General features: G+C 34.6%; 1 protein-coding gene across 5 annotated transcripts in view; it reads right to left on the minus strand.

Moving 5' to 3' along the window:
- DENND4A (DENN domain containing 4A) overlaps nucleotides 1-26,653 on the minus strand; it is a 126,702-nt gene that overhangs the window by 20,801 nt on the left and 79,248 nt on the right. For 3 of the 5 annotated variants that reach the window (XM_058541870.1, XM_058541869.1, XM_058541868.1), the window contains 13 exons: nucleotides 25,852-25,985; nucleotides 22,881-23,016; nucleotides 22,091-22,297; nucleotides 21,652-21,780; nucleotides 20,933-21,074; nucleotides 20,399-20,530; nucleotides 18,000-18,116; nucleotides 17,256-17,387; nucleotides 10,879-11,978; nucleotides 6,294-6,483; nucleotides 2,311-2,405; nucleotides 824-999; nucleotides 583-729 (listed from right to left, as the gene is read on the minus strand). In XM_058541870.1, the coding sequence (XP_058397853.1) occupies nucleotides 583-729; nucleotides 824-999; nucleotides 2,311-2,405; nucleotides 6,294-6,483; nucleotides 10,879-11,978; nucleotides 17,256-17,387; nucleotides 18,000-18,116; nucleotides 20,399-20,530; nucleotides 20,933-21,074; nucleotides 21,652-21,780; nucleotides 22,091-22,297; nucleotides 22,881-23,016; nucleotides 25,852-25,985 (2,837 nt within the window). The remainder of the gene's footprint in view (nucleotides 1-582; nucleotides 730-823; nucleotides 1,000-2,310; nucleotides 2,406-6,293; nucleotides 6,484-10,878; nucleotides 11,979-17,255; nucleotides 17,388-17,999; nucleotides 18,117-20,398; nucleotides 20,531-20,932; nucleotides 21,075-21,651; nucleotides 21,781-22,090; nucleotides 22,298-22,880; nucleotides 23,017-25,851; nucleotides 25,986-26,653) is intronic. The other 2 variants (XM_058541871.1, XM_058541872.1) reach the window with 2 other exon arrangements.

The raw sequence follows: 26,653 nt of genomic DNA on the forward strand, positions 1-26,653 counted from the left end.
GGAGGCATTTTCCTCTGCACATGCAGTTACCAATATGGCTTCATCTGCCCAGCTATATATGGTGTATTTGGCACTTCTCCAAAATGGAGTTGATGTCTACATTTGCTTTAAGCGTAGATTTACTTATATTAGGCTTTCTGTATAAGTTTAATTTTATAGTTCCTCTATCAGCTCCAAATGTTTTCTTAGATGATTAAATATTCCTAAGTAGAAAATTAAATATTACAAAGTATAATTAAGTTAGTACTGACTTAATTCCTGAAGGGATATAGATAAGAGAAAGATGCTCATTATAAACTTCAAGTGTTCTACAGAATTTTTACCTTTAAAATACTAGTAAACATTATCATACATGAATTATACAGCTTAAACTCTGGGGATTCATAACACATAAACATAACTGTTTAAACATTGAGGTTATTAGAGAATTTTAATATTGTTTTAATTAGGAGTAAGAATTTAAGATTATGAATCTATTATATGTAGAAATTTAAACCTTAAAATGGTCAGCTAATTTTTCTGTTATTATCTGAAACATGTGTAACATGTCGTTAAAATATAGTTCCGCATTACCATACTTACCTATTTAGATCAAAATTCCCTTGAACAGAGATAACAGATGTGTCAAGACCAGAGGCTGATGTTGAGATACAAGACTGTCTTGTCTGACTTGAAAAGGAGGATGGAAAATGCATATTTTCTGTAGATGGGCTTGACTTCAAAAAGTATCTGTAATGTGAATCACACACGCTTTTTGAGAAAAGAGATATTCTAGGAAATATGATCCTTAAACATGAAGGGGAAAAAAAACATAAATCATCACCTTCCAGGTCGTCTTAAATCTCTTATTTCAATATTCAGAAAAGGCAAGAAAAGATTGCCACAAAATGGGCATGTAGTATTGAGATTTGAATCATCTGCTGTCCAGCCAGCCATGATTTCCTCATCATGGACAAGACAATCACAAGTTCTACACCGAGAGCAACTTGAGATGAGAACCTATGGGAGAAAACAGTTCTTTATAAAGTAAGCCTGTCAGTGCATATTATGAATTAAAAACCATTTCAATTCAGAAATCCATTGGAAAATTAAAACTCAGAAGGATTCAGAAGTTACAAACAAAAAAAATGGATTACATTCAGTGCATTATATAATATACTCATCTTTAACTATTTCAGCTAAACCTATTCGAAAATTTTTGCCTGAAAGAAAAAGCTGCATTTAAGTGAGCATTTTAATCAGTACAATTACTATAAAATCTGCCATGGTTTTATTAATGGAAAAATATACCCAAGCATTAATTTGTTAATACCCAAAATAGGTATTTGTAATTACATATTATAGATCTGTGCTACTCAAAGTGTGGTCACCAGACAAGCACTGATCCACAAACTTTTACCAGTTTGTGATGAGATAAAGAAAGAAATTGAGAAGAGGATTTAGAAACCTTTAAAGTAATTTGTCATTGCTGCAACATCTAAATGTGTATTCAATACATTTTACACGCGAGTATCAGCCACGACAGTTTGGAAATTAAAACAACAACAAAAAACCCTGGTCTGTCACTACAGACAGTTTGAGAAGCACTACTGTAGATAAATGTCAATGCTGTCATTACATTAATAAAATATAGAAATTCTTGAAACCATCAGAAACTTTGTAACTTGCAACATCAGTGCTCATCATTTGTTTTCCTGTATGCAAATTTATTTTCCAAATTTATGCAAATTAGCATGAACTAGCAACAACACTCACAAATGTATTTGGAAGCAATTTTTACACAAAAATTAGGTAAATTTTTTAAAATGTAAAAGTACAACTTTTTCACTGTAAGAAAAGGGGATATAGCAGCATATCCAGCAGATATCTACCACAAACTGATACAAAGAATGAAAAACATGATGGAAAAAGTTGACACAAATGCCAGAACTCTCCCTGTACCCTCATCAAAAACGGTGCTTGCCTAGCAATATTGGTCGTTTTTAAGATGTGAAATAAAAATTCTAAGAGAACTTACATATAACAAGGGATAAATATAAATATTATAAATGAAAATGCTTTTGTATATTGATAAATCTCAAAGGAAGCATGGAACTGTTCTAAACAGATATAAAGTAGTATGACTTCAATAATCTGAAATACTAGATATCCCAAAACTGGATTTTAAGTTTATCAGATGCAATATATATTTGAAGTTTATCAGATGCTATATATTCAACTTTTTATTACTCTACTCGAGATCGTCAATACATAAGAAATGTAAATTTTATAAAGTAGTAAATGAAGATGCTGTTTTGATTAAAATTGTACCTCCATTGCATAGTTCTGGAAGATATTTGTATTATTCGTGTTGTAGGAAGATGCCACTTCTGATTTTCCAGGTAAGGCAAACTTTGACAGAGATCCTGTTCATTATTAAAAAACAAGAGCAAAACCATGAAAATTAATGAGAAAGGATATCAGAATCTTTCACTTTCATAAATTCTTTGATAAAATGTCAAACTGTTCCACTGAAAATATTAAAAGTAATTTAAGAAAAAACAAATAAAGAAAAAATGTTTCTCAATGCATGCATTTTTGTTTTGAGTACAAATCTAAGGAAATGTGCTCTAATTCTACTGATTCCCACGTGTTAGGTGTGTTCATGCATTACTCACTTATTAAGCACTTTGTATGTACAGGCTAGAAGGCATTCCAGTTGTTTGTAATTACTATTTTGCTCTTTCTATTTTTCCATGCTTAAAATGCGAGAAAGTGTTTAGTTCTAAGGTCTAAAACAGTTAATCTTATTTGAAATCATGAAAAAATTTAATGGCAATTCTCTGCCTTAAAAGGATCTTTTTAAGATCTGGTACAGTAATCTTGCTCTTAAACTCTAGGGAAGAGTTTCCAAGTATATTCTTAAGAGCAATGGGATATTGGTAGGTATTGAAACAACAGCAGCAGCAAAAGGTAAGGGGAGTCCTGTGGTAAAATCAATTGTTGACAGTGGCTATATTTTGTTAGTAAAACTGGAGGTAATCTATATCTTCTCTCTCTATTTTTTCCCCAGTAGTTACTAAATTTTATGAATGAATACTGGTATTTTTATAAATATAAAGGTCAAAAAAAAGTAATTGTGTAACTACCAGTTCACAAGAAATAGAGGATAAGAAAACATTCACCACCACTATGGGGATGCAATCAGCATAATACAGACTAACGACCTGACTGCTTCAGGAAACACATGACAAGGGGAAAAAAAGGCAGCTCCAGAGCTACCAATGGCCCTCGGCCCTGCTGCACAGAGATGGAGAGCGGCAGAGATGGAGAGCGGCAGGGAGAGAGCTGAGCCTCACATCAACCTTGAAGATGCTTAGAGCTGGTGGTAACCGCAGTTCTGTCCTTGCTGTTTCCCCAGTAACCTTCCATAATCCCTCTCTGCTAAAGCTAGTTCAAAACTGCTTTCTAATACCTTCTATTAGCCTTGACCAATTCAATCATATGTGGGCAGCCTACCTTTTGCATCTAATTAATCTACAGCACAGAATAAATATTCATTTTAATAAATATGAATCAGGTTGTGAGGTAAGTTTTATTTGCTTAGCACAACAAACTGTTCTTGTGTGTTAAAAAAAAAAAGGAGGGAGGGGAACTAATCACTTGATTTCTTCTTGAATATATGATGGGGGGAAAAAAGAGAGGGAAGAAAGATAAAAGGGAGTTAACAGACATATCAACCAAATGCAACAAGTGGACCTTGTTTAAATCCCAATTTGAACAAACTACCTATAAAAAGAGCTTTATGAGATAATGTGAAAATTTAAACTAAATAAATATTTTATATAAGACATTATATGATAAATATTGTCACATTTTAAAAAATGTGATAATGGTATTACAATTATGTTTTCAAAAAATGAATGCTTCACAAAAGATACATACTGTATGAGCCCATAAAATGGTCAAAACTGGTCATGCTAACAGAGAGTGTTAGAAGTTAAGGTAATATCTATCTGTGAAGGGAGTAGTGACTAGACGTGGGCATGAGAGGAAGTTCTGGATGCTGTTAATGTTGTTTCTTGACTTGAGTGCTGGTTACTCAGGTGTGTTCAATTTGTGAAATATATTTACGTACATAAAAGTGTTCACATTATATGTATAACATATAGTAATATAAAAAATAAATTTATTAAATAAATAACTTTAATAAAAAGTTAAAAAATATATAACATCAAAGTCCTTATATTTTAGAGATACATATTGAAATATTTATGAATAAAATTATAAGTTGTCTGGGATTTACTTTAAAATAATCCAGTGGGGAAGGAAAAAATGTTGGCAGCAAAGGAGAGAGAGGAAAAGATGCAAGATTGGCCATTTGTTGGCAATTGTTGAAGTTAGGTGATGGGTATTTGGGGGTTCATTGTGTTATTCCTTCTACTTTTGTGTATGTTTGAAGATTTCCACAATAAAAACTTTTAAAATAGCAAAGGTACAAATGAAAAAATATTATATTGTATCCATTCCTCACAAAATAGGATAAATTTCAAATGGATTAAATATCTAAATGAGGAGTCAAAATCTATTTTTGTTTGGCCACAAGCTAAGAATGGTTTTTACATCTGAAAGCATTGTTAAAAAAAGAAAAAGACAAAAAAGAATATGTGACAGAGATGTATTCTAAAACATTTATGATATGGTCCTTTATAGAAAAAGTTTGCTGACCCCAGAAAGTGTTAAAAAGGAAACTGGAGAGTTATCAGAAGAAAACACTGGTGAACCTAGGGAAGGGGAAATCTTTCCTAATGACTCAAAATCCAGAAGCAATAGAGGAAAAAACGATAAATTTGATGACATAAAATTAAAAGCTTTTGTTTGGCAAAAACAAAACAAAATAAACTTGACAAACTTGGAAAAAGTATTTGCCACTTACATAAGAGACAAAAGATTGATTCCTTAATATAAAAAAGAGCTATTAAAGGGGGCCGGCCCGGTGGCGCCAGCGGTTAGGTGCGCGCGCTCCGCTGCGGTGGCCCGAGGTTCGCTGGTTCGGATCCCGGGCGCGCACCGACGCACTGCTTGGCAAGCCATGCTGTGGCGGCGTCCCATATAAAGTGGAGGAAGATGGGCACAGATGTTAGCCCAGGGCCGTCTTCCTCAGCAAAAAAAAAAAAGAGGAGGATTGGCGGATGTTAGCACAGGGCTGATCTCCTCACAAAAAAAAAAAAAAAAAAGAGCTATTAAAACTAAAAAAAAATAAGGACCAATAAGCAAAATGTAGGCAAAGGACAGTCCACAGAAAAAGATATGCAAATAGTCCTTAAGCATATAAGCAGATACTCGACTTCATTTACAAGAGAAATATAAATGAAAACTAAACTGAAATGCATTCCTCACCTCTCAGATGGCAAAAATCCAAGTTTGCCAACATATTTTGTTGACAAAGCCGTGGGGAAATAGTTACAGTCATACGCCGCAAAACAACATTTCAGTCAATGATGGACCGACCACATATACAATGGTGGTCCCATAAGATTAGTACCATATAGCCTCGGTGTGTAGTAGGCTACACCATCTAGGTTTGCGTAAGTACACTCTATGATGTTCGTTCGCACAAGGAGGAAATCGCCTAACGACGCACTTCTTGGAACGTATCCCTGTCATTAAGCAACGCATGACTGTACTCTTACATATTGCCAGTGTGAACGCAAAATAGTATACCCCTAAAGAAGGGAACTTGGCAATATCACTTCAAGGAAGAATTCTGAAGTATATTCCAAAGATACCCTGGCAAAAATATAATATGACATATTTGCATCATAGCATTATTTATAATAGTCAAAGACTGGAATCATAATGTCCATCAATAGGGGAGTGGTTAAAATAAACTATGATACATCCACACATGATGAACTATATAAGTGTAAAAATAAATGAGGGACATTACTATGTGATGATTTGGAAAGATCTTCAGGATATACTGTTAAGTGAAAAAAGCAAGGAGTGGGAAAGTATTTACAATATGTTACCTTTTGAGTAAGAAGACAGAAGGTAATAAGAACAACCCCCCCCCCATATTTTTAAAAAAGTAACAATGGAAGGATAAACCAAAACTAATAAAAATGGTTACATCTAGGGACAGGGAGAAAACAAGATGAAGTGGGGATGGAAGCTAGACTTCTCTGAAAGTGCCTTGGTTCTACTATTTTGACTTGGGAGCCATGCAAATCTTTTACAAAATTAAAACATAAAGGGCAAAAAGTAAAGGTACCACACATCAAATGCAGTATAACAGAACTGTTTGGACAAACCTTCTAAGGAGGCAGAACTTTCCAGGCTTGTTCTGCTGAAATCAATTCCCTTAGTCCCTGAAGTGGCACTGCTCTCTTGGGAGGAAGTGGCTCCTTCCAATTCATGGCAGACATCTTCATCTGTTAAAGAGGTAGATTCAGAATCCTGGGCTCCCACTGAAGAAAGACTGGTACGATCAGAACTTTGATCCTAAGGACATAATTATAAGCTTAATTTCCTTCTATTTAAAGTTAATTATTTAAAAAGTCACTTCTAAGGGAGAGGAAATGCCTATACTACTCAGATGAGCAGTTAATCAACATTACAACTTCTTGGAGAAAAAAACCCAATTTTATAATGACATACTAATTTGGACAAACGTGCTGGAGATCAATTTTTAGGACAGCATTTTTTAGTTAGATCAAAATAGATAGCTGCTAGTAAGATACTCTTGCTGATTTTAAATCTTCATTTATTGTTAATTTTCCTCCCTACAAATCCCAGCCCCGAATGATACCATTAGAATTACATTTTATTCTTTTGTAAAAAAAAAACTTCATTTCTATTTCTATTCTATTCTTTTCTACAATTATCCAGGTTTCAAAGACATGTATTTCTAGTTTTCATTTTTGAGACCACCAAATTATAAGTTACATTTTTTTCTGGTTATACCAATAATACATAAGAAAATCTGGTAGACACAATTTTTTGTATGAAGAAAAAAATTTTTAAGTATCTGTAATTCCACTCCCTAGATAATACAACTTATTTTTTTCTAGTCCTGTGTGTGTGTTATTGAGTTGTTATTTTTAAGATTATGTGAATATTTTTATTGGCTTTTTGGCTACATCTCATGGTATTTTTTAAGTGGGTGCTCTAGGGAGTACAATATAACATACCTAATCCTTTATAATCTTACTTAATGTTACTGAAGTTAATATTGTACCATTTCATATATAACATAACTACAATGAATATCAGTGATGTGAATCCCTTTACCACTATAAAACATCTACATATATTGAAAAGCCCATGAAATAATGTTATAATTTTTGTTTTGGACAATTATAAGTACTTAAAGAAACTTAAGAGGCAAAAAGCGGTCTTTTATATTAACGAGCTATTTATCATCTATTTTGCTCTTCCTTCATTCCTGAAGATCCAAGTTTCTTTCTGGCATCATTTTTCTTCTGCCTGAAGAACTTCCTTTAGCATATTTTATAGAGAAGGTCTGAAGCCATGAATTCTTTTCCTTTACCTGAAAATGTTTTTATTTCACCTTCACCCTTGAAGAATATTTTCACTGGATATAGAATTCTGGGTTGATAGGTCTTTTCTTTCAACACGTTAAAGGTGTTATTCTACTGTATTATTTCCTCCATGGATTATGATGAAAAATATGTGGTCATTCAAATCCTTATTCCTCTGTAGGTAATGTATCATTGAACAGCTTTCAAGGTAGTTTTTATTTTTTTTCCAGCAGTCATTTTCTTATTAGCAGATGGATAGCTTCGGTTTTTAGCAGTTTCTTATGTGGTTTTCTTTGAGTTTATTCTGTCTGTAGTTTTCTGGGTCTCTTGTATCTGTAAATCTATTTTTTTTATTGTTTTTTGTTACCAACTTTGGGAAGTTTCAGCCATTATTTCTTCAAATATCTTTTCTATCACAATCTCTTTCTTCAATTCTTCTAGACCTCCAATTTTTTATTATACTTTTTGATATTGTCACACAAGTCTCTGCGGCTCTGTTTATTTTTATAAAAAGTCTTTTCTCTCTGTTCTTCCAATCACTTAATTTCTATTACTCCAGTCTTCAGGTTCACTGACTCCTGTCACCTCCATTCTACTAGTGAACCCATCCAATGAGTTTATTTCAGAGTGTATTTTTCAGTTATAAAATTTGTTTTTTTAATAGTTTCTATTTCTTGCTGAGAATTCCTTTCTTTTCATTTATTTCAAAAGTGAATTTCTTTACCTCAGGGAATCTAGTGATAACAGCTGCTTTCAAGTTTCTGTCTGATAATTCCAACATCTGGGTCATCTCAGGGTTGTCTTTCCCTTGCGAATTGGTCACATTTTCTTAGTTCTTTATGTATTAAGTAATTTTGGATTCTATTTTGGACACTGCATATGTTATGTTTTATAATCTGAGTACTGTTATAATCTCTTGGAGAACACCAAAAATTTTTGTTTTAGCAGGCAGTCAACTGAGTTATGTTCAGATTGCAATTTGTGTCTCAATTTTTGTAGGTGGTGATTTAATTCTCATTCAGTTCTCTAAGCCTTGTCTATGCTGGTTTGCATCTATCCCATGTAGGTGTAGCTCAAGGGTTAGGTTGAGACTTGTGTGGGCTCAGAATTAGAGAATTAGGGAATCTCATTCTCTCAGATTTCCCTCAAGCTCTCCAGCCCACGGAGGCCCCCTTCCCTGGTTCCTCTGTCCAGGAAATAGGGGTTTCCCTTGAAGTGTTAGCTTCCAGGGTGCATATGCCATATTGTGACTGGGACCTGCTCTTGGGTCAAAGAGGCATGAGAGAAGAAATGGGAGATTTACCTCTGTGTGGGTCCCTCCCCACAATCTGCCTGCTTTCATTTTCCAGAATGCTTAGATAGTTGTTTTCTGTATTCTGTCTGGAGTTTTTAGTTGTAATTAGTGGGAGGGGTGGGTTGTAGCGGCCTTATGGTACCACAGTAGAACTAGAACTCTCATCCTAATTTTTAAATAATATTTTTGTTGGGCACAGAAAAATAGGTTGGCAGTCATTTTCTTTCAGCACCCTAAAGGGGTTTTTCCAGTGTCTTCTGACATGATAGTTTCTGTTCAGAAGACAACTGTCAGTTTCTTATTGTTGTTCCTTTAAAGGTAATATATCTCTTTTCTTTGGCTCCTTTTAAGATTTTTTTCTTTGTATTTCATTTTCATCTATTTTAACATTAGGTGCCTAAGTATGGTTTTCTTTGTATTTATTCTGCTTGACATTTACAGATACTGTTAAATATGTGAGTTGATATCTTTTATCACTTTTGGAAAATTCTTGGCAATTAGTTTTTTTAAATGTTCCTTCTATCCCATTCTCTCTTTTTCTTCTTGAACTCAATTACATCGATATTAGGCATTTTCACTGAACCCCACATTCTTTTCTATATCCTCAAACTTTTTTCATGTCTGTGCTTCAGTGTGGATATTTTCCACTGACTTCTCATCTAATTTACTTTCTTTTTCTGTCTTTTGTCTGCTGTTAAATCCAACCACTGTATTTCATATCTTTTTCAGTTCTAGGATTTATACTTGTTTTTTTTAATAGATAATTATCAGGTAAAATTTTCCATCTTTGCAGGTATTTTTTTTCACTTTTTCCTCTATTTCCTTGAACATATAATTATTTCAAAGTCCCTTGTTAATTCAAATGTTTAATAGGATCACCTGAAGGTCTGTTTCCACCATCTGTTTTTCTTTCATTTTTAGTTATGGTCCTGTCTCTTGGTATAGCTATTTTTAATTGAATGATAGATATTTTATATAAAAAAGTGTAAGGACTCCAGATCATGTTCTGTTCCTTCAGAAAGGGTATACTCTTTCCTCTGTTAGAGTAAAGGCTGATTATTTTAATCTAAGCCCAGACCGAGTTAAGTCAAACCTATGTTGCAGTTTTGGTCAGGCTGGCAAACCTGCCAGTGCTCCTAAGGCAGAGAGCTCTGCAGGACTTCCAACTAAGGGTCTAGTGTGTACACGAAGCCCCCGCCTGCCAACCCCCCATCCCAGCAGCTCATGAACTCTAGCTACTGTTCTGTATAAGGATAAGCAGAAAGTCTGTTATTTGTCAGACTTTCTGCTTATCCTTTTAGCCTCCTGTCTCATGCAGTACCAGTATTTGGAAAATGCCTTGAAGGAAAAAACTCGTGTATCTGAGGACCCCCAAGTCTCCAATTTTGTCTTTCCAGCTCCACAAGACCCCTAAAGCTCTGCTGGTCCCCTCACGGCTCCACAGTCCTCGATAAGACAAAGCCTGGATTTGCAACCTCTTGCTCTGTGCTCCAAACAAGCAAATGCCTTCAGGGAAAACGTAGCTACAGAACTTTAGCTCACCTCTGCAATTCTCCTCTCTCTAGCATCTTGCCCCTCTACTTTTCTAGTTGCTTTAGCAGTTCTCTGATGACTTTAAACAGATACTTCCTGTATTTCATCTAGCTTTTTTCTCTGGAGAGCTATGTAGGTCTATCACAAGCTACTCCATCCTAACGAGGAGGAGAAATCCTATGCCTGGCTGGTACTTTTTGAAGGCATGCTGGACGCTGTGTCTGAAAAAAATCTGCATTTTGAAGGAAATAATGAAGCTCAGTAAGCATTGTCACATAACACTAATTTTTACTCCAGATATAGATCACTTTCTTTCAAAACTGAACTATAAACATAACCTTAGGGAATTTTCTTTCAAGTTATTATTCAAGTTCAAATTCTGATACTTTCAAACCATACATATTCCAGGAGTCCTTTTTGTAAAGCTGTGTTTAAGAAGGATGGTAAAAACAGACATCTTTGCAAGTAGGGGACTTTTGGTGGTGAAGGAGGATAAAAGGAAAAGTAGATAATACTAACAAAACTTACCTTAGATGATGTGGTATACATGGTGAATCTTGAATACCATTTGCTTGCTTTCTCTGCAACTCCTTTTCCAGCAGTGAACATACTGTTCTTTAAAATATCTAGTTTAGGGACTAGTAGTGTATCTAAATTAAATGAAGGTGATGAATGGGTTAATGCATCTTGAGATTCTTCCCTAAATGGGCAAGTAGGTGAGAAGGCTGGAGAAGACCAGAGTCTATCCCTTGGTCTGTCCTCACTTTTCATATAACTTTTAGATTTGGTAAGTCTCACTGGCCTAGGAGAATTAGGAGGCAGGCTAGATCTTCTGCATGCCTTGACCAATGTTGGACTTTTCTTATTGGTTAATTTATCATCACATGCCCGTTGTAAATCAATGCTTGGTGTACCACTTGTCAAAGGACTGCTCATGTTATTCATATACATCTCAATTTCTTCAGCTAAATCACGCCTAGCAGATGGTGTTGAAATGCTTTTGCTATCATCTTCCTCCTCCTCCTCCTCCTCTTTTTGCTGCTGTTTAGTCTCAGCAACCAAAAGAGAGAGGGGATCAAATCCTGTTGCAACATCAGTTTTTTCAAAAGGTTTTACTGAAAAGCTGCTGCTCATACGTTGAATCCTCTTGGGATGTTGTGTAGCAACATATCCCACTTTTGATCCATCTGTTTCATTGTCTAAGTCTTCTAAGTCAAAAATAACAGGAGAATCCACTTTATCTGCCAAACAGTTAGAACCATCAAAAGGTGTATCATCATCACTAGATTCCTTTTCTAGACTGTCTCTTTTTGATCTTAAAGGTGGCTTTCCAATATCAAGACTATTTGGTCTTGTGCGTTTTGAGATAACATTTGAAAGAATTTTTGCATCAGCTCCTAATTTTTCAACCATATCACCAGGGTTTGCTTCCTGGTTAATTCTATTGAGCATAAGTCCCATTAGTACTCCTCCACTAAGATTGCGGTTTCTATTTCCCCAGGACATTTGCTGCTGTAAATTAGGTTCATTGTCACTGTCATGTCTTTTCCTGAAGCATTGACTTTGACTGTTTCCTGTTTCATTTGTATCCTCCAAAGATGATATTAAGAGCAGCTCAGGTGTGCTTTCTGAAAAACAAGAAAAATATTCTGGGCCATGAAAAATGTAATGTGCAAATATAAATTGTCTTAAATATTTAAAATACTAGTAATGAAAATACTAACAGCAGGCACTCATTGAGTGCCTGCTATGTGACAGACCCTATACCAGACACTTTACTCACATTATCTATCATAATCATTCCAACATTCTTATGGATTGAGAAAAAACTGACACTCAGAGATAGTAATTATCTAGCCCAAAGTCACCAGTCCTTAAGTGATAGAACTGGGATTCAAATCCAGATTTGACTAACTATGAAGGGTATGCTCCTGAACATTAGAATGCACTGCTTTTTAAAACTTATAAATCAAATTTAATATTTACCCTTTATATATTTAATAATAAGTTTATATTAATTTCACTAAATTGATTAAATAAAAATGGTTATACGATTGTGGTTGTGCTAGATGACCTCGAGATTCTGAGTCTTCTGCCTATAAAAATGAAAAACGAAACTCAAAACACTAAACCAAACCAAATAAAAAGCAGTTTTAAATTATTTTAAAAACTCCAAATCCTTATGACTATAGATGTAGCTAAGTAATTTCACCTTTGCTTTACATATTGATTGCAAGTTTATACCAGTCAAATGTGAATGGCCACTTTCTATTCAGAAACACTGTTCACTGCTTTTTACCCAATTACTTAGGTAACCAATGCTGAAAGCAGAAATCTAGATTTCTGATCACTTTAATTGTCCTTATTACGTGGGAGTCTTCTAAAGCATTAGTCTAGGTGTGTTGTCAACTATTCTTTTCACATGCTTTATCCAACAAAATCAGCTCTCTATAAGCTGGCAATTACTAAAAATGTACCTTTTTCCTGTCATGTGATGCATTCAGGTAACAGGATAAGAGATAATAAAAGGGAATAGTAGAGACCATAAAAGCCTACAAACTAATAATGTTTAATAAGCATATATCATTAACAAGGAAAACAGCATAGCAGAGAGGTAAAGTTTATTCTTTTTTTCTATATCAGCTTATGATTAAGGACATAAGAAACCAAGAATACACTTTCTTCTGATATTCTGGGCAACTTTCTGCTTGACATGTTAAATATTATCAAAGATTCGGAGGAATCTTATAACTCAAAATAATACTCAGGGATTGCATTTAAATAGATGTGCAAGGGTTCCTTTGCAAAGTCAGAACAATGCTATTTATTGACCTAAAGACAAATAAAGCTGGTTATCAAACTATACCAGGGGTTGGCAAACTACACCTCTCAGCCAAATCTGGCCTGTGGATTGTTTTTGTACAGTCTCAAACGGTTTTTACAGTTTTAAAGCGCTGTAAAAATCACATACCCAAAAAGAAGAATAGACGACAGAGACTGTATGTAGCCTGCAGGCCTAAAATATTTACTATCTGGCCATTTACAGAAAAGTTCATCTGATCTTAAGTTTATACACATGCTAAATTCCACCAGGCCAGGCTGGATGCCGCATGCCTCTAACACAGTGGCTGCAAACTATTTAACTTCCTTAAGCCAGTGCAATTAAAGTGGTAGTTTTTGAGGGTTTCTGGAAAACCTTCTGCTTCCTGGTAAAAGGGGACAGATGTGACTGGTGCTCTCCTTTCCCATTCTTTCTGCCTTGCAAGATAGGTGATGCCTGAAGCTGCCAGTGGCCATCTTATAATCATGGTTAGGGTTAGGTCCAGAGAACTGATGGCAAAGCTCCTGAACCAATGTCTTGAGCAACTGTTCACCTTTGAATTTCTTATTTGAGAAAAAAAAAAAAACACCTTCGACTTGTTTAAGCCCACTGTTAATGATATTTTCTGAGACTTAAAGCTGAAAGAATTCCTTGCTGATATACTAGCCCTTTTTCAGATCTTTGAACATGCTGCATTCCTTCCTATCACACAGCCTTTTACATATTGCTTCCCTCTGCTTGGAATGCTTCTTTCTCAATTCCTCCTTCGCAACCCCTATGCTCATTTGTTTTCTACTCACCCTTCAGATCTAAGCTCAAAAACCATACAGTCATGCACTGCATAACGACATTTCGGTCAATGATGGACCAGATACAGGATGGCAGCCCCATAAGATTAGTACCATGTTGCCTAGGTGTGTAGTAGGCTATACCATCTAGGTTTGTGTAAGTACCGTAGGGGAGGAAGAAATTTTCCTCTACCCTTCTAGGTTCTTCTGGCTGGTCTAAGGATTAAATTGACATGAGACAGATTAACAGGAGAAAAACAAACAAAAGTTTAATAACATGTACACGTGGGAGAAACCCAGGAAAACTGAGTAACTCCCAAAATGGCTGAAGCCCTCACCTTAAATACCATCCTCAACTAAAGACAAAAGAAGATGCTGGGGGTGGGGAGAGTCAGGGACTTCAAACGGAAGGACGGTAATTCACAGGTAGGTGAAAAGGAGTAAATGTTTGGAAACAAGTGTTTGGCCACACAGAAACAGAAGAACACAGAGGCGAGCCCAACAAACAGGCTTTTCTAGGTTTATCCCTGTCTACCACCTAGTTCATGTTATGCTAAGGTGATAGCTCGCTTCCTGAGACAGGTTTTTTAATCTGAATTCTTGTAGGCAGTTAAGGGGGAGGTAACAAGAAAAACTTTCTGAGTCTTTTGTCTCTTAAAAATAATCAGCCTAAAACAATCCTCATGTTACAGAGACACATTTTGGGATGGCAAATTTTGTTCCCTTTCAGTATACTCCATGACGTTCGCACAACAATGAAATTGCCTAACGATGCATTTCTCAGAACATATCCCTGTGTTAAGTGACGCATGACTGTACTCTCAAGGAAGCCTTCCCTGAACAATGTTCCCCTAAGTCCAGGACACGTGTCTCTATTTTATGTTCTCATAGTAACTTACAGCCCTTCTTCACAGTATTTAATCTCGGAGTTTTATATTTTTTTTATATTTTTATATTTACTTTATTTGATTAATGTCTTCCCATCCCTCCCACTTGATTTCTCTATGAAAGCAGAGACCATGTTTATTTTTTGTTCCTTATTATATCCTCAGTAGCACCTGGCATGTGGTAACATACAGTAGGAGCTCAAAAAGTAATTACTGAACGAATATCGTCTGCTGGGAAATAAATGTCATCAACAGATCAACCCAGAATATAACATATTATATGACATAGCTTAATATGGTAGCTAAAGATAAAAAGTTAAAACATACTAAAACCAGAATTAGGCTTTAGGAAAACATTTTAGGGTATGTTTCCACATTTAAGAGTACATTTCATTTCAGAGTAAATTTTCTTGTGGTTGAACTCTCAGTAACTCAATCTACACTTATCAAAATGTTAAATTCTCAAGATAATCTGAATTAACTATAGAGTGATAATTTTATTTCAATATCCAATCAAACATTAAAACATCTCTTTGATTATTCCACTCCCATATCTTTTAGAAGCTGTCAGTTATATATATAAAAAGGATATATAATAATATAAATAAAATACCCACATATTATACTGCAAAACATAAACAAACCTGAAAAATGCTTTGGATCCTAGCATATGTTGGTACACAAAAAAAGTTATTGAAAAATAAGTATTTCTATAAATCCCATATAGAGTCTTTGGCAGTAGCGATAAGCCCATAGTACTTAACAGATGAGAAAGTTTTCAAGCCAAAAATCTTATGGATAAACCAACAACTCTAATTCACACCTAGGAAATCTATTTTAGGCTTTTAAAAATTGCCTTGTTAAGCACAGAGGGTAACCAAAAGCCAGATGATGAGTCAGATGCTGATTACTCTGACAAAATAGCAGGATCAAAGGATGGTGTAATTTACAATCATATTAAAATAGGAAGTTCATAAAAGCAGATCTTAAGAAAAAGGCAAGCATGAACAGACTAATGAAAGAAGAATAAAGCAAAGACTACCAAAGGCAACTTAGTAAGGGTCATAATTAGACAACGATTAGGAAGGACTAAATGGTTGTAAAGCAATTCCATGATACTAACAAAAAATCTTTAATGTTTCAGTTATAACAATTATCTAACAAAGAAATGCAAAGTGAGACAGTTACAGATCATTTAACTTTTTTTTTGATAGCTAGAGCAGGGGTCTGGAAACGTTTTCTGTCAAGGGCCAGATAGTAAATATTTTATTCTCTGCAGTCCAGTCTCTGTGGCACTACACAACTCTGCCCATGTAGTGCAAAAGCAACCATAGACAATATGTAAATGAATGAGCGTGGCTGTATCCCAATAAACTTTTGTTTATGAATACTGAAGTACGAATTTCATATAATTTTCATTTGTCACAAATATTATTCTTCTTTTGATTTTTTTCCAACCATTTAAAAACGCAAAAACCATTCTTAGCTTGTGGGCCTGTACAAAAACAGGCTGCAGGCCCAATTTGGCCCACGGGCCATAATCTGCCCACCCGAGCTAGAGGCCTATCTAATTATGCTGCAGAAAAGCAAACACCATTGCAGCAAGGCCATTTACAGAGAGATTTCAGCCTTGAGAACACAAGACTTTAAATATTTTTTAGATTACAACATAATGCAGAATTGAGCTAATACAAAAATAAAATAATGTAATTATGTAATCAGACTATTAACACTAGAAACTCTGAATCGTATGTCCATTTAATCCCTAAAAAATGGTCTGGTAAAAAATTTCTAAGACCAAGTATTATCCCACATCCTAAACGGACCTTTCCATTAACTCGTTGGTAACTTATGTTATCTGCTAACAGTCAGATTATGCCTTCGTTTTCTCATCTTTAAAATAGTGCTAACATCCCCTCTCACTAATGTAAGCATTGCTGTATTAATAAATATAAAACAATATACAAAAAGCACTTTAAAAAGAAAAAATATTAGATATTGTTATCTAAACTATCTGAAGGACTATCCTTTTGCCTCTGAAAAAACAGGAACAATATGAAGACTAAGGAACTATATGCTTCATTTAAAAATTGGCTAGGTGTATGGTACCCTCAGACTGATCATCTAACCTGCTTTCAGTTCCCCTTTCCAGAAAGTCCCAACAGTCCAAACTCAAAAGATAGTATATAACTTATAGGTTTGTCCCTATGTTTTGTTATAATAAAAGCCTGAACAAAGTATGTTATAAAATATAGAACTCAAGCTGCAAAGCTATACTATGACAGGCTGCACAAATATATAAAAAAAAATAAGGCTAGAGAATTAAGACTTTTTAAAAAAAAATAAACATTCACTAGAAATACAAATACAAGTTATTTTACACATAACAGAGTATATCATTCAACTCACCTGTGTTTTCTCCTGGGATTTTATCAGCACTGTTGTTATTTGCACCACTGAGGCGAACTATACTGGAAGAATTTTGAAAATTGAGCTTAGGAAGACAATCAGCACTTCCTTTTGCACTCTCGCTCTCTGACACTGTAAAGATTAAAATGAAATTGTTACAATGAAATCTATATATATCATAGGAGGCATAAAGAGAAGCAGCTTTTAGTTCTAAATATTTCTACCTGAAAATATATGATAAGAAAATATCAAACACCTCTATATCTATCTGTCAATAACAAATAAGTGATTCCACTTATTTGAGGCCTCAAGGTGTGGATGAAACTACTAAATACTGGTCATGCATGAGGTTCGTGCATACATTTTATATTTCTTCTTTGGTTGTGAAACACTGCCTTTGATGGGGGAGGCAAGTGGAAAAATGTAAGTCACAGACCATTAACAAAAGTATTAAATAAAAATATTGTTAAACCTCAGAAAAGAGTCATTGTTTGAACAAATATATATTTTTACTATAAGAGTAGTATTTGATTGAAGAGTGTTTTGCCACTGAGACGATATACACTTCACATGTGAAGTATTTGTATACTGGAATATTAGATGGTGGAGAGGGCTTATAATGGGAGGAAAGAGGACTTATAAAGGGAAAGTGGAAAATAAAATTAGTACTTTTATATTTAAAGTCACTTATATTTTCTACTAATGTAAGTTTGCAATTTTATACAACATCAAATTAATACCTACAGGAACTAGAATCACTCCCTTTCTTATCTTTTTCTTCTTGAATGTCTTCAGTAGATGTATGCCCTCTTCTAACTTCATCCTTAGATAATGAATTATATCCAAGATCAGACTGGCCATCTGTGAAAAAAAAGAAAAAAACCCTATGCGCTTTATTATAAACTTCTTCAGTGAGGACAACTGGAATTAGGAGCAAGACATTAGTATTTGGATTTACTTACAGAAATTTTTCTGGATAACTTCCAATTGAAAGCATTATTTTACTAGCTCCCCCCCATCTCTATTAATGTAAGAAAGGGATGATCTTGAAATAATTTACTTTTGGCTCCACACTGTAGTCAAAAGTACGTATGTACATTCACACTAGTACCTAGGCTCCAAAAGACACAGACAAACCAGGCATTCTTTATACAAGTCCATGACCTTTCTAGGTGAAAGTCTGAGTTCCAACCAAGCAATGGAGAAGAAAACTGCAGGGAACTCAGAACACTCACATGCAGATCACTGGAGCCAAATGTCTAAATGATTTCACCAAAAAACAGGTTTATTTAAATTTATCTATAGCTAATTACTTTTTATAAAAATTCAATTGAATAATTACTGAATTGCACATGAGTACAAATACATGGGATTGAGGAAAAAATCTAGTGTTAAGTTATTGTTAAAAGCAAAAGTTGCATTGATAAAAGAAAACTTCTAATACAATGTTCTGTTAAAGAGGCTCTCTGTAATTTTCAACAAACTATTTTCACTAGATTAGCGTCAAACATAAGGTTTTGAATTCTAGTTCTCTATCTAAGGAGACATGATTTTTTTGTGTGTGTGTGAGGAAGATTAGCCCTGAGCTAACATCCATACCAATCCTCCTCTTTTTGCTGAGGAAGACTGGCCCTGGGCTAACACCCTGCCCATCTTCCTCCACTTTATATGGGACGCTGCCACAGCATGGCCTGACAAGTGGTGCGTCGGTGTGCGCCTGGGATCTGAACCCCGGGCGGCCGCAGCGGAGCACACGCACTTAACCGCTACGCCACAGGGCCGGACCCAGGAGACACGATTTTAAGTAAACCACTTCACCTTTTTGTTTGGATCTCATGTTCCCAGATTTATAACACAGAGGTTATTATGAATATATGAGAGGTTATATATGAAATGGTTTTATAAACTTGTAAAGAACTATCTAAAGAAATTGTATTAAGTATCACTAGGTATTTACTTTAACATCTTTGTTATAATTTTGAGTTTGTATTTTTTCTAATCAAACTTTCAGCTCTCTTTCCAGAGAAACTAGAAATTTAAAAATGTGAAGATAACCTTAACGAAATTCATGTTTTTATTAGGTTCTGCTCTGCTTTAATAGCCTTTTTAAAGGCTATAGTTAAAAAACAAAAGATAGATTTCCTCATTTTTAAGAGATAATGCCTGAAGATGACTACTGTAACTCTGTTGAAATTCACATTGCATGATCAAGAAATAAAACCAGGCTAAGAAGAACAACTATGAAAATACACTTCAACACAATTAGCTTATATTTATTACTCTTAAAAGTACTCATAAAATGAGACAGACCAAAATAATGTTACCATTTGCCGAGATAGAAGCCTTCATATTTTACTATAATGCTTGGAGTTTTAAATTTAAAGTTTCTGTCTGTCCGTTAAGAGGTGGCTCTTCTACTATATTCAAAAGTTGTGTAATTTTTTAAACATAATAATGAAAAGGACATAATTATTCAAGTAACTTATTTTTTAAGTGTGTCAGTTTTAATAATACTTAGAGAAAGCTTATGTACAAATCTTATATTTTAATGAAATTAATGCGACCTTCAGTGCTAGAATACTACAAATTTTATATATATTTTAAATTTTTCATTATAACTTTCTATTGTAATATAGTTTAAGACTCACAAGAAGTTGCAAAAATAAGATAGTACAGAGAATTCCTGTGTACCTTTTACCCAGCTTCCCCCAATGATAATATATCACATGAAACATAGTACATTGTTAAAACCAGGAAATTGATGTTGATATGGTACTAGTGACTCAGATGAGGGCTAAAAGTTTCTTTTTTTAAACTCTAATAATATTTTCACAATTACAAAGAAGAATTTATCCTAAGAAACTGAAGTGATAAAGAGATCTGTGTGCTATCCAGAGTTAATTGGATTGTCATGGACTAAATATTTGAATAAACTCTCTTAAACTTTTATTTCTACTCAAATAAAGAATGAACAAAATTGCATATACTTATTAAATACAATATCAAATCAAGTGCCTAAACACATAAAATTAAAAAGTGACAGTTAACTGAAACACATCATTGAAAATTGAAATCTAAAAAAGGCTAGCAAATCTAGTTTTTACAATGTACTGTAATAAACGTATACATAAGCACACACAAACCTGTACTAGATCTATCATCAGTAGCATATACTTTGATTAAACCCGTATTAAAAGGTGCCTGCTCCACAGTGTGTGTCCCATGACCACTATCCATGCTGCCATGACTAACAGCATCCAGGTCACTGCCATCTGCTTAAGAACACAATTTGACAGCATTTTACTACTCAGGGAGATACCAAAAATACACATTAGTTTGTTGCTCAAGCTAATAATCTACTAATACTGAACATGAAAAGTGCCACATAATTAGCAAAATATAACTATAACAAAGAAACCTACTGTGAATTATTAATGAATACTAAAAACAAGACCACCAAAAGCTGATAATTTAAGAGTTACAAGGAAAAAAGTGAAATTTGGTATTTTTTAAATGGGATGAATACTCTTAAAATTAGAATTTGTTTAATGGCAATAAAAACTAGAAAATACTCAACATTTTGAAACTACTTAAAATTTCTAAAAAAATGTAAAGTGTAACTAGTCAATTAATTTTAAAGAAAAAGTAAAATACATACATCCCTTAAAAACCTTTACCTGAGAGAGTTGTTTGTGATAAGTGTGCATGTTTCTTTAAAGCTCTTTTGAACTGTGCCACTCCTAAAACAACATTTCTTACTTTTGTCCAAAGAAAATAGCCACTATGACTTCTTGAAGGCCAGGTACTTTCCAAAACAGCCTATTCATTCAACAAAATAAAATCATTAGTAAAATAATTTTTATAAATGAACGCACCTTAGCTTTATTATTATTATTATTATTTTTTTGTGAGGGAGATCAGCCCTGAGCTAACATCCGTGCTAATCCTCCTCTTTTTGCTGAGGAAGACAGGCTCTGAGCTAACATCTATTGCCAATCCTCCTCCTTTTTTTCTTCCCCAAAGCCCCAATAGATAGTTGTATGTCATAGTTGCACATCCTTCTAGTTGCTGTATGTGGGATGCGGTCTCAGCATGGCCGGAGAAGCAGTGCGTCGGTGCGCACCCGGGATCTGAACCTGGGCCGTCAGTAGCGGAGCACGCACACTTAACCGCTAAGCCACCAGGCTGGCCCGCAAATTAGCTTTAGAGTGAAGCTAAAGAATATCTAGGTAGATTGTATAACACAAAATAGAACAAAAAATCATACTTGATCTACAAAATATATTTTAGATACTTTAAATGCCAAATAACCCCTGCATTAATGATTTTCGCCATTAAATTAAGGTTGTATAATCACAAAACTAATACTCTTTCTCCATTAAATCAAAGTAATTACCTTATTGTAATAACCATAAGTAATGGCATTTGGGTCAATACCAGCTTTCCGCATTTCAAAAAGCACTCGAACTGCAAGCACCGGCTGATCATACTGTCCACAGAGCTGCATAAGGATGCGGTAGCACACCTGAAACACAGTAAGTTCCAGAGTGTACAGAAACAAAATATCAATGCACATGCATCTAGAATAAAATAATGCATTTTAATTTTATTTATTTATTTTTTCCCCCCAAAGCCCCAGTAAATAGTTGTATGTCATAGCTGCACATCCTTCTAGTTGCTGTATGTGGGACACGGCCTCAGCATGGCCGGAGAAGCGGTACGTCGGTGCGTGCCCGGGATCCGAACCCGGGCCGCCAGCACCAGAGCGCGTGCACTTAACTGCTAAGCCATGGCGCTGGCCCCTAAAATAATGCATTTTAAAGAATAACTGTTACCTCATCAGGTGGATCCATCTTCTTTGACTGCATTTTTTTAAGCACATCATATGCTGTTTTCAGAGCCCTGACTTTTGAATGACATACTTTCACATAAGCTGGGAGACAAATAAACCACAGTCCGTAACAGTGACGCAACAGACACCTAGACCACATCTGAGGAATGGAAGAATATCTCTTGGCAATTTTATGGGCTGATTTAATTTCCTAGAAAAAAACGCAAGGGTCTCATTAATAAATTTACACACGTAAGTATCCTTATTTAACTGAATGCTGAACAAGTATGAGTCACATGCTTTTATGTTTCCCTAATAAAATCTGTCTAGAATTAATGCATATTCAAGCCTCTGCTTGAATTTGTATTACACATATGTAAATAAAGTTCTAGGACAAAAGAACTAGTTAATTTTTTGAAGTCAGATTACTTTATTTATTTTTTTAAAAAGAATTTATTTATTTTCCCTCCAAAGCCCCAGTAGATAGTTGTATGTCATAGATGCACATCCTTCTAGTTGCTATATGTGGGACGCGGCCTCAGCACGGCCGGAGAAGCAGTGCGTCGGTGCGTGCCTGGGATCTGAACCCGGGCTGCCAGCAGCGGAGCGCGCGCACTTAACCGCTAAGCCATGGGGCCGGCCTGAAGTCAGATTACTTTAAATTATCTTCAGAATGCTATAACGATTTAATAATAGTTATATATGGGGTAGTAAAGTATAGTAAGGGAGGATGTGTCACATTTATTTTTGTTCTAATATTTGATTACATGAAGAATGCAAAATTATCAAAGCACCTGTTTTGTTCTTCTGAACATGGGAGAAGGGCTACTAGGACTACTTGATTTTGAAGGCAATTTGCTCTTTCGTGTTTGTAGAAATCCTTCTGGTCTCTCAAATAAATTGTTCCTAAGAACTGGAAATCCATTATAGCTGTTTTTGAAAAGAAAAAAATTCTCAAGCACACATAGATGATCGTACTGGTTACAAGCTAAAAGAATTATGACCAATAACTTCCTAACTTAGAATGTATTTTAGTTATCTTTCTCCATCAGACTATGATATATACTCAACAAATATTCATGCTAATGTACTTTTCTTACTATAATAGCCAATACAGACTCAAATACATATTTTAGAAGAAGAAAAGTGAAATACATTTAAATTTTGCTGAACTTGACAACACACTCCAAAGGAACTCAAGCAAACTTTGTAAGTTAGTATTCACATAAATACACAGCAAACATATCAGATAACCTGACAGCTGGTAAAGGGCCCACCAAATCAATACTCGTTCAAACAGGACAGGCATTAACATCATTGCTTCGGATTAACATAGTACTATAGAACCTCCCCCTTAAAAAGAATCAAATAACACGTTAGCACACCAGGACAAGCTCTCATAATATCATGAACTGGTTTATCAGGTTAGCTAAGCAGGTTCAGGGCCTCACTTATGAGAAAGAAAAATTGAGGAGGTTGGAGAAGAGGAAGAAAAGATGAGAATGAGTGGCTTTATGAGGAGGTGGGCCTAATTTGGGTGCTAGAGCAAGGTGTTTTCAGCACTTTAAAAGGTAGCAGCAGCCAAGAAAAGGACATGTTGAAAAGAACAGAAGCCCCTGAGCAGCAAACTTAACCTATTTTATAATATTTTTAAAGGCATATAAGTAGTTGTAATTAACTAAGAAGAAAACTAACTATAATAAAAGATGGTAAACTATATCTATTATACATTACTATAGGCAAATTCAGTACAATAAGAAAATATTGGTAATGGTTGAATGTTAAGTAGGAATAAAATAGCAAAGAAGTTCAGGAACACCATGTCCCTTAAAAAAAAATCATTGTATGTACATGGTATGATAATAAGACCATTCTGTGTATCTTATGGAAACTTACCGGCTTATCATTTTATACAGATAATGTAAGTAAATGAGTCATCTCTCATTAAGAGGATCCACTGTGTTCACTAAAGACATTTATTTTAAGTTGTTTTTCTATGATGGGTTTGATTATACTAAAATTATATTGGTAGTTTCAAGAAAAAAAAATGACGTAGATTCCTTAAAAAATAGGAACATTTTAAGCTAAGTAATTTTCTTTTTTTAATTTTATTTATTTATTTTTTCCCCCAAAGCCCCAGTAGATAGTTGCATGTTACAGTTGCACAGCCTTCCAGTAATTTTCTTATTAAAGGACTAAATTTAAAAGTAAAATTTAGGGCTGGCCCCGTGGCTTAGCGGTTAAGTGCGCGCACTCCGCTGCTGGCGGCCTGGATTCAGATCCCGGGTGCGCACTGACGCACCGCTTCTCCGGCCATGCTGAGGCCGCGTCCCACATATAGCAACTGGAAGGATGTGCAACTATGACACGCAACTATCTACTGGGGCTTTGGGGGGAGGAAAGAAAAGGAGGAGGATTGGCAATAGATGTTAGCTCAGAGCTGGTCTTCCTCAGCAAAAAGAGGAGGATTAGCATGGATGTTAGCTCAGGGCTGATCTTCCTCACAAAAAAATAAAATAAATAAATAAATAAATAAATAAAAGTAAAATTTAAATTAAAAAGTTAAAACCAAACCACAAAAAACAAATCTGTATTAGTGAAACATATCAAAAAAAGTCTTAGCAGTGTAGTATACAAAAGAGATCAGTGAAAAGAGATCTTGTTTAGAAACAAAAAGAAGACAGAGAGAAATATTTTAAATATCTTTGACAAAAGACAGATTTTTGAAAAGAGATATAAGTAACATCATCAATGGATGAAAAGTCAGGGCAGGAATCAAGTGGCCTTTGAAATCAACGTTCACAAACATCTGTTACCCTACTTTCTCATCTGTAAAAGGGAGAATTTAATCCAAATCATAAATGAAGATGTCCTGAAAAATCTTTTTTAAAAGAAAATAAAGTGTGACTTAACGAATGATAGATGTGAAATGGTATTAAAATCTTTAAAGTAAGAAATATTATTGGAGAATTAAAAAAACATTTAAAATCTAAAAGGAAATATCATTTTAAGAAAAAATAAATGTATACTAGAAACCACCTCTAGTATATAACATATGTATATGTATAATATATATACAGATACACAGATGTATAAAAAGTCTACCTCTATCATAATCCTTATTTCACTACGCTCAGAACTCTTCTCTTTCCTACTAGACTTGAAGGCAGAAACAATGTATCATTTAAGTCTATGTACCAAGCACTTCCCAGTGTCTGACCAAATTTCCTAAATTAACAATTAACAAGATCAATGCCAATAGCTCCGAATTTCCATGACTTAAAATAAAACCTTACAGACAAATTAATAGCCTAAAAAAATTATATCATCCAAATCAAGGCCACAAATATTGACTCTAAATTTGATTTAATCTGTTTGTAAACCAAGGTTACATTAATGAATGTGTATTGGGGGAAGGGATGGAAGTGAGGAAACCAGCTTTAGTGAGGAACGAAAATCAAAATTCTTTTATTAGTGTTGCATTTTTATGGGGTGGGGCCCTAACTGAATTTATCATTTACGAGAAGAGATACTTATGCATGCAGATATAGAGAGCTTCTCAAGTCTGTATTATGCAAAATTATAATTTTTTTCTCTTTATACCTCAAAACTTAATAATGGATGTGGGATAAGCTTGCTTACCACCTAAAAATTAGGGATCTGTAAAGTTTGGATTTTTGAAAATACCACAGTCCTTAGAAAGCTACGTCACAGATGATGGATTGCTTCTCTCTTTCAATCTCAAACATTCTGCCTCTTGAATACCTGTACTGTAAAGGGAGTTCTTCACCATTGGGTAGATGGGGGATCTCAGGAGGTGTTACAAAGACAGTATGTTCACTTTTGAAAGATTCATCCAGTTCTATAAGTCGCAATTCACCATTCTTGTCCATGTCCACCTGAAGGAGTTTAAAAACACACATTAAAAAAAATTACTTTGGTTAGCCAAGTGTTCATCTATAGGGGAATAGTTAAACAAACCATTTACACAAGTGGATACTAAAGAGCTATTAAAAAAAAAAAAAGAGCAAGTTCTCTATGTATCACTATAGGAAGCTCTCCAAGATAATTAAGCGAAAATAACAAGGTACAGAACATTGTATACTATAGTATACTATCTTTTGAGTAAGAAAAATGTAAAAATAAAAACATATATTCATTTTTCGCTTGTATTCACATAAAGAAATATTAGAAGACGACTAAGAAAAGCAATTGCCTATATGGGGAAGGGGAGATGAATGGGATGGGATAGGTCTCAGATTTCCCAAAGTACACCTTTTTATATTATTTTGCATTTTGAATCATGAGACTGTGTTCTAGAAGTATTTTTTAAAATACATACACACGTGTGTGTATGTGTTAAGAATACTGGGTTTGATCTTTGATTTATACTAAATATAACAAATTTCCCTAAGCTCCTCCAGTATATGTAGAAGCATATTTGAGTTAAACTCTAGTTACATCAATATTAAAAGCACTTTAATAGTACTATTTCCCTACATACTCTCTGGCAAGGTAATATTCATAAAAAATGAAAACTTCACAGAGTTTAAACTGCCCAAAAGGA

Source organism: Diceros bicornis, chromosome 5 (assembly GCF_020826845.1).
Source record: "Diceros bicornis minor isolate mBicDic1 chromosome 5, mDicBic1.mat.cur, whole genome shotgun sequence".
In the NCBI taxonomy this organism is placed as follows: domain Eukaryota; kingdom Metazoa; phylum Chordata; class Mammalia; order Perissodactyla; family Rhinocerotidae; genus Diceros; species Diceros bicornis.